At 36.9% G+C, this 7,598-nt stretch overlaps 1 protein-coding gene across 2 annotated transcripts in view; it reads left to right on the top strand.

The window, feature by feature from the left end:
• Positions 1–752, top strand: part of LOC102676496 (RNA-binding protein 42) — a 10,235-nt gene extending 9,483 nt beyond the window's left edge. The window contains exons 5-6 of one of the 2 annotated variants that reach the window (XR_420814.2): positions 323–562; positions 638–752. Coding sequence is in view for 1 of the 2 variants with exons in the window: in XM_006609398.2 (XP_006609461.1) it covers positions 323–447 (125 nt within the window). In the remaining variant the exon portion in view is untranslated. Of the gene's footprint in view, positions 1–322 lie in introns of both variants that reach the window. The other variant, XM_006609398.2, reaches the window with a different exon arrangement.
• The last annotated feature ends 6,846 nt before the right edge of the window (positions 753–7,598 follow it).

Here is a 7,598-nt window from a genome sequence, read left to right as displayed (position 1 = left end):
AAAAAAAAAAAAATTTCAATCAAAAATAATGTGAGTGACTCCCTGAGTGGGTGGAGATTTGCAATATACAAGTTTGATTGTTTGAATGAAAATAAGAAAAAATAATAATATTTTAAATTCATAACAACAGTAATCAAAATATAATTTCAAGTGTAGTAATTGTTAAATTAGGTTATATATGAAATATTTTTATTTTTTTTATTTCTATTTTTATTTATTTATTTTTTTTTTAATTAAAAAAAGAAGAAATAAAGGTGAAGAAGAAAAATATCTCTTCTTCCCGTAAGAATAACTTTGATCTAATGAAATTGTTTTCTTTCAGGACGATACGTAGGCTCACGACCCATAAAGCTACGAAAGAGTTCGTGGAAACAACGGAATTTAGAGACGGTGCGGAAAAAAGAAAAGGAAAAACAGGCGTTAATTGGTTTATTGACTGGTCGGTGACGTGACGGATCTCCTTCATTTCTTTTCTTGTTCATACATCATTTAGTTCGGATTCTGCGCTCACACGCGAGTGTTGGTTTTATTCATGAACAATTGTCATTGAGAATGTGCAATTGTACGTAAAGTATTTCCTAGCGAAAATTTGACAACTAGCGAATTGATACAATTTTTTAAGAATTCTATTTCACAGGAGTAGAAACGAGATCGAGCGTTGTATCTTACAACGTAATTGACCACCATGTAAAATTATGTGCAAGTGAATAGAAATAAATTCTTATATATTATATTATCATTATATTAATAATAAATATGAATTTTTCGTGATACATTTCATACGAGCAGTTTTACTGATTTTACTTTTTCAATTATGACTTTTAAACGTTGAGAAAACTTTGAATGAAATTTCAAGAAAAAATATTATATTGAACTAAATATATATAGTGGTTAGCTTGACATTATTTTCTAAAGATATTTTTCTAATATAGCATAATAAATTTTTCAATAAAATTTTTCAATTTTGTCTAAAAAGACTGTAAGACTCTTCTAAAAAAAATATAATTCTAGATAAAATTTTTAATTAATTGAAAATTAGCGATATAATAAAGTTAATTAAATCGGCATTATCTTTCGAATATAAATATATAAATATAAAGAAGGAAAATAACGAAAGAAAGATAGAGATAGGTAAAAATATTGAAATCAGTGCCATCTTTAGAATATCACAAATTAAACATAAATGTAGATAAGAAAGATAAATAATAGGAAAGAGATAGAAATAGAATTGAGAATTGATCATTGTCGCTATCTCTTGGATATCAAAAAATATATTTTCAGAAGTATTTAACAGATGGCGTTGATAGATAATTCTTACTCTATTTCTATCCTTCTTTTTCTATTTATTCTTCTTGTCTATTTGTGTTTCATTTGCGGCACTGAAGATGGCGTTGATTGCCTAATTTTTATCATATCTCTATCCTTTTTTTTTATTTTCTGTCCTTGTCTACACTGTTCTGTAAAATTTACATTCAAGAAATGAATTATTTTACGAATATTTTATTGATTATAAATTTTAATATGATTTATTAAATCCAATTTTTATATATCGTAAGTAAATATACGCATATATATTATACATTTATTTTTATTGAATCGTATAATTAACGATGCAAGTAAGTATATATAGATGCCTGTATATTTTAAACGGAAAAGAAAATTATTTTAATAAAATATTATACTTTTCATTATTTTACCAATAATTTATAATTTCATATTAGTATATTAATCTAATATTATACGACAAAATAAATTTAACATATGTTGTATGTAATTTATGTAATAATACATATGTCATTTCCAATTTTATTGTATACTGCATCGGTAATGTCGAAAACAACACTAAAATGGTAAGGAAGCTCTGAAGCTCCCAGAGACATGGAACAAAAAATGCATTCTTATGTTTTATCATGCTAAGCACAGAACAATTTAAATGTTCTACTAACCTCTTCTAACTATCTGTGCATGGAAGATCAGCAGAATATTTTCCATGGATTCGTTATGTTAAGCAACAACGACAGGATTTTGGAGAATATAGAAGTGAAGACACCTAGCCCTATACCTTCTTCTGCTGGTAGGAATTTTAATTTCTCCTTTTTATATCTATCGCAAATTCTCTTCTTTTCTTTATTTTCGTCTTTCTGTTGACAATTAGATCTAGACTTAATACCAATTATAATTTTTTGATACAGAATTTAATTACAATTGTTAAATGTTTTAATTTCTATTTTTTTTTCAAGAAAAAATCTTCAAATAAATAACATTACGTATAAGGTAATCAAGTCTAATGATTGAAAACATCTGTAATTCATTTTCTATTTCCTAACCTATGGCATTTTTCTTTCACATCATAAGTTGAAAGAATATCGATATTTTTATCGTCGATCACGACGCAATAGCAATATTTTAATAACAACGACTGAAACAAAACGTAATAATGTACGTAAAGATGAAATGTAAAATAATTAAATCTTAAAATTCTAACTGACACATGCACACGTAAGTACTATCTTCGATTATAAATTTAATTTAATTTTTGATAACCCGATATGTTAAATAATTGCGTCAAAATATCGAAACAAAATTTTAGTAAACTAAATTTTACAAGTTTTTTTTATCTCTTATATAAATCTCATTAAATCGTCAAATTAAATTCCATTTCTTCTTATATTATCATAGATGATCCGAAAGAGATTTAACGTGAAATTTAAAGAATCTTTAAATAACCAACAAATAAACAGTGAACGTAACGTATCTATCTCTGATAGATCGTTCGATCAACGAAGACGAAGAAAACATCGTGAGAAGCGAGAGCAGTTCCGGAGGTAGTTCCCCATCTGATCTGAGGAAACGTCTTCAACATCATCCATCGCCGAACGAAGCCGCGCGTCTCGCCAATCGCGTGATTAGCATAAGCCGTCGTCTTTCCCGGAAACGAGACTATTATTTTCACGGTACGACGAATCGAATCGAGGAGAACATTGAGAGGGAAGAGAGAGAGGAACGGGAGACCGTCTATTCGAAAAGATCGTACAGCGATCTGAAGTCGAAAGACGCTCGGACTCGGAGAAGGGCGAAAATTCGGTTGGAAAACGAGAGGAATCGAACGATGGTCGTTTCAAAGCCGAACGAGATATGCCCACCTGATTTGAAGAACGATTCGAACAATGGCCAAAGGTCTGGTAGAAACTCGTTGCTCGACAAGATGGAAGGGATCAAGGAAGAGAGTTCCGAGCAACAAACGTCGTTTGGTATCGATGTATTGACGAGCGATCCCCAACGATATTCGCCTTTATCGTCCAGATTGCCGAGCACCTCTGGTCTATATCGCAACCAACAAGACGAGGGAAGCAATGATTCGTCAAGATCCAGGGGAAGCGCGTCGTTCCTTCATCTTTATTCCAGCGCCTCTTGCGAGAATTCGCCGAAAAACAGGATCGAGTTGCAACCACTTTCGCCAATTTCTATAAAAAATTCGCCGCAAAACAAGTACAGGCCTTGCCGCGGTGTGATCCTGCAGAACCTCAGCTCGGGCAGCGAGGCCGAGTCCGGTTTTGAGGTTATGTCGGACAGGATTAGTATGAAGAAGAAGATCGACCGTTTGATCCCGATCACACCTCAAGAAACTGAAATTTCACTTCATTTATGCAGCAGTCCGAAAATTCAGAATATAAATAATAGCCCATTGTCCGTACCTTTATCGTCGAGAAAATCGTCCAATTACGTCCTCGTCAAATCTTCGAGAAACGATTATATGGAGAATATCGTCGCGTCTCCCGTTTCGGGTATGAATTATATCGAAAAAAAATTTCAACAACCTAGTTTAAACGATCCTCCTCCGACATTCGCGATGAATATGAGAAAAAATCTACCGCGCGACAGATCTTTCTACAGAGCACTGGACACGTCGAGAAGCGATTGCAGTCAAGACATGAGGAACAGCGGAGTGGGGAAAAGCGGGGTAGATGAACCGTTATTCTTTTCGGCGAGAGAGGAGACGATTCGCGATTACAATAGAGAGCGCTTCGAAACGAAAGCGTTGCGTGAAACTTCGTTTTACCCCATCTCCCCCCGCGTTCTGCCGAATCCCGAAACTTCGAGAAACGTGACGTCATACGACGTGATCAACATCGAGGAAAATTTTGCAGTCGATGTGAACGCGAAGAAAAATTGCGACATTATTTTCGATAATCAAACGGAAATGTCCACGAATCAATACGTCGATCCTACGAATTCCAATCCCTGTGCTAATCAGACTTTCGTTTTAACTCCGCGAACTATACGATCACCGGAAATAATATTGAAAAGTCCAATAACGTACGAAAATCCTTTAGACGCGAACAAATCAGAATTTTATCCGTCCAATATCACGAACACGATAGCTCTCAAGGAAGCGATATCTAAACGTATATTAAACTACGAGAGCGATAACGAGAATAAAAATTCTCAATTGCAAAACATCATGCTCCCGTCGGAATTCAAGATCTGTGGTTCCAGCGAGATTCAGAGCAGAACATCCTCGTTCACGGAATTTTTCGCGGGCGACTCGACGAAATCGCGGGAGAATATATTCTCTCCGGAATTCATGAGAAACAACGAGAAAACTCGTATCCTGGACGAGGATAAGATTAACAGCGATCAAGAATTCGTGAACGTTCCCACTCTCGTCCTGAACTCGCAAGAAGTATCTTTCTCCACGTCGCCCGCCAGCAAAATTTGTTCTGAGAGACATTTGGACACGGACACGTTGATCATGGCATTGTCGAACGCGTCCCTGGATCAGAAAGCGACGAAAGACGTTTCAGAGAACACGTGCAGCGAGTCTTGCCCGGACAGCAAAACGATATCGAGGCCGGACTCGTTCGACAATTTACAAATGGATACCAATGTCGAGTCGAGATTGAAGTCCGATGAGAGTCACACAAAACTTATAACATCGAGGACGTCTTGCAGATCGTCGTTCCTCAGCATAAGATCCAAGATACCCGTGAAAATTCCCACGGACAGAAGTAGAATGTCATTAACGAGCAAATATAGCGAGAGCGAGAAACGGACGTTCAGCCAGAGAACAAATTTGAACGATTCGAGCAGACAAACGTTTGGCAGTAACACGTCGTCGCCTGAAGGTTATAGATACGAGTCTGAGAGGAGTAACGAGACGTGCAAATCGCACGAGAGCTCTCCATACGCGAAAAGTTACGAGGATATTAGGAACAGTGGCGACGTTACGTATAGATGCGTGAACGCGACGGATACGATGGAGCAAGAGAAATATTCTGATTCGAATTATGCGAAAAGTGAAAGGGAGAAAGGGAGGTTGGAAAATATGGAAAAGTCGACTTTGACGTTGGAAGCTGTTCCATCCAAAACTTGTTTACCTTTGCCGTGCGAAGTAAGCAAGGAAAATAAAGAGGGAAAAGAAGGGGATCAGAATGCTTTCGTGAAATCTAATGTTAATCGCGTGACGAGGAGTGATGGATTTAGATTGGCTGATTCCGCGGAGAATTCGAGAAAATCTGAAAAGAGCGGGAAATCAAAGTGCGTGGAGGACGTTATTTCCTCGAACGACGACTCGGATAGTTCATCGTCCCGTGATTACAGTGTTCAAAAATCCGTTAAAGGGATCGAAGTGTACGAGGAATCTTGTAATTTCATTTCATCGAGAATCGCTCCCACAGACTCGTCGACAAGTTATCGAAATAAGCACGTGAACGTTTATGAGGGGGAAATTTTCGAGAAGATAGTCGAGAATAGGAAGCCGCCTAATTTGTTCGAGAATCAGATAGGGGACGGTGGCCATGAGATACTTATGGAGGATTCGGATAAATTGAAATTCGAATCGTTGAACGCCTCGCCGGACGACGAGGAGGTGATCAAAACGGAGATAAATGTCGAGAGGGAAAATTACAAGCCGCAACGATTTTCTTTGGAAAAATTGGCAGCCGAACAATTCCGAAGAACCATGAATTCGGAACAGACGAAAATTATTCAATCGGACACCGCCACGTTCTTCCCGACCGATAAATTTTGCGAGATGCCACAATTCATTCTCTCGTGTTCCTCCTCGACGCCTAAATTGCGCCACGACAAGTCGAAAGAGTCGCCACGTTTCAAGAAGAAGAGCCAAGACAGATTCCCTTTTACGATTTCGGAAAAAACCAGCATCGCCTCGATGAAGTTCAAAGTCCCCGGCCGACTCGGCAATTTGGACGAGGACGCGGAGAACAAAGGCTATACACTGGACATGCATCCAAGCATAACTAGATTGGCAGGCTCTGGATTCGAGGATTCACCTACGGAGATAATCAGTTACGTGGCGCAGACCGAATTGGAGAATCGTTACGGTAAGTCGTCCGGGATGAAGGGATTGGTAAAAAAATTTTCGGCTAGGTGGAAAAAACAAAAAAAATGCGAAGAGGAGGAAGAGGTGGATGGGAAAACGACCAGCATTATCTATAAAAATCGGGATTATCGGGAAGAAAGAGAGAGCTCGATGGAAAGTTGTTCGGAATCGTCCTCGTTGCAGGAGTTCAAGATATACGAGAGTTTGGAGGAGAAATTGTGTAAACCTGAGCCTAACCCGGACTCTCCGGACGAAAAATCGTCGGTGATTCGCGACGATCATCCGTTTATGGGTGAATGCTCTAAAAATGTATCAACGAACGTTGAAAATCCTTGTAGACGATACGATCGCGATGATTTGTGGGTTCAAGATCTTAAAGATTCCAATTCTAGTCATGAAGAGCAAAAAAAGAACGAGGAAACGTCAAGAAAAATGGATGGAACGAAAGCGAAGAATCCTTATTCGGTGTTCTTTGTTAAAAGCACGCAAGTAACACCGCAAACTTCCGCCAGGCCGTTTGTTTCGGAAAGCGTAAAGAAAAAGCAAAACATTTTGGCACAGAAAAAGTCGAATCGTGTCAAGTTTCATAACAGTTCGTTGGTCATCGTTCCGAAACGATCAAACGAAAATGTGCATGAGAAATCCAAAAATAGAAATTCCGAACGTAACAAAAGAAACAAAGACATGGAAAGTGGATGTTTTTGCTTGCGATTTTATCGAATGATTATACCGGGGTCGTTTGGATCGATTTCTAAATATCGGTCGAAAACGAATGATAATTCGCCGTCGATAAAGAAGAGATCTCCTGTCTCGTTGCAAAGAAAAAAGGGTTGACGCTCGTCTATCGTTTCCTGATACAATACGAATATTTGTTTCATTTTTTATAACTACATATGTACATAAATGATTAACAAATGGTTGAAAATTAATTTCGAGATCTTTTGCTTTACCTTTTTCTATATGTTTTTTTGTTTGTACATATACATCTGCGATAAATACTGCGCATTTGATAATTATGTCAACGTATTTAAACAATTCAAGTCTCTTCATGACTTATACATACATATATGTATCTTCGTGTTATATTAAAAAAAAAAAAAATGTGTCTTCATTTTTTAAAACTAAAATTATGAATAACTGCCAAGAAATTGTACATCGAAAATCAATAATATGAGTGATAAATAGGAATATTAATGTCGTCGTTCATGTTCTTTATTTATACGTCGTTCATACATATCTCATTTATTCTCAATAA

The sequence above is a fragment of the Apis dorsata genome, unplaced genomic scaffold (genome assembly GCF_000469605.1).
Source record: "Apis dorsata unplaced genomic scaffold, Apis dorsata 1.3 scaffold_56, whole genome shotgun sequence".
In the NCBI taxonomy this organism is placed as follows: Eukaryota; Metazoa; Arthropoda; class Insecta; order Hymenoptera; family Apidae; genus Apis; species Apis dorsata.
The sequence above is the reverse complement of the archived record's forward strand: the minus strand, read 5'-3'. Positions and strand labels throughout refer to the sequence as shown.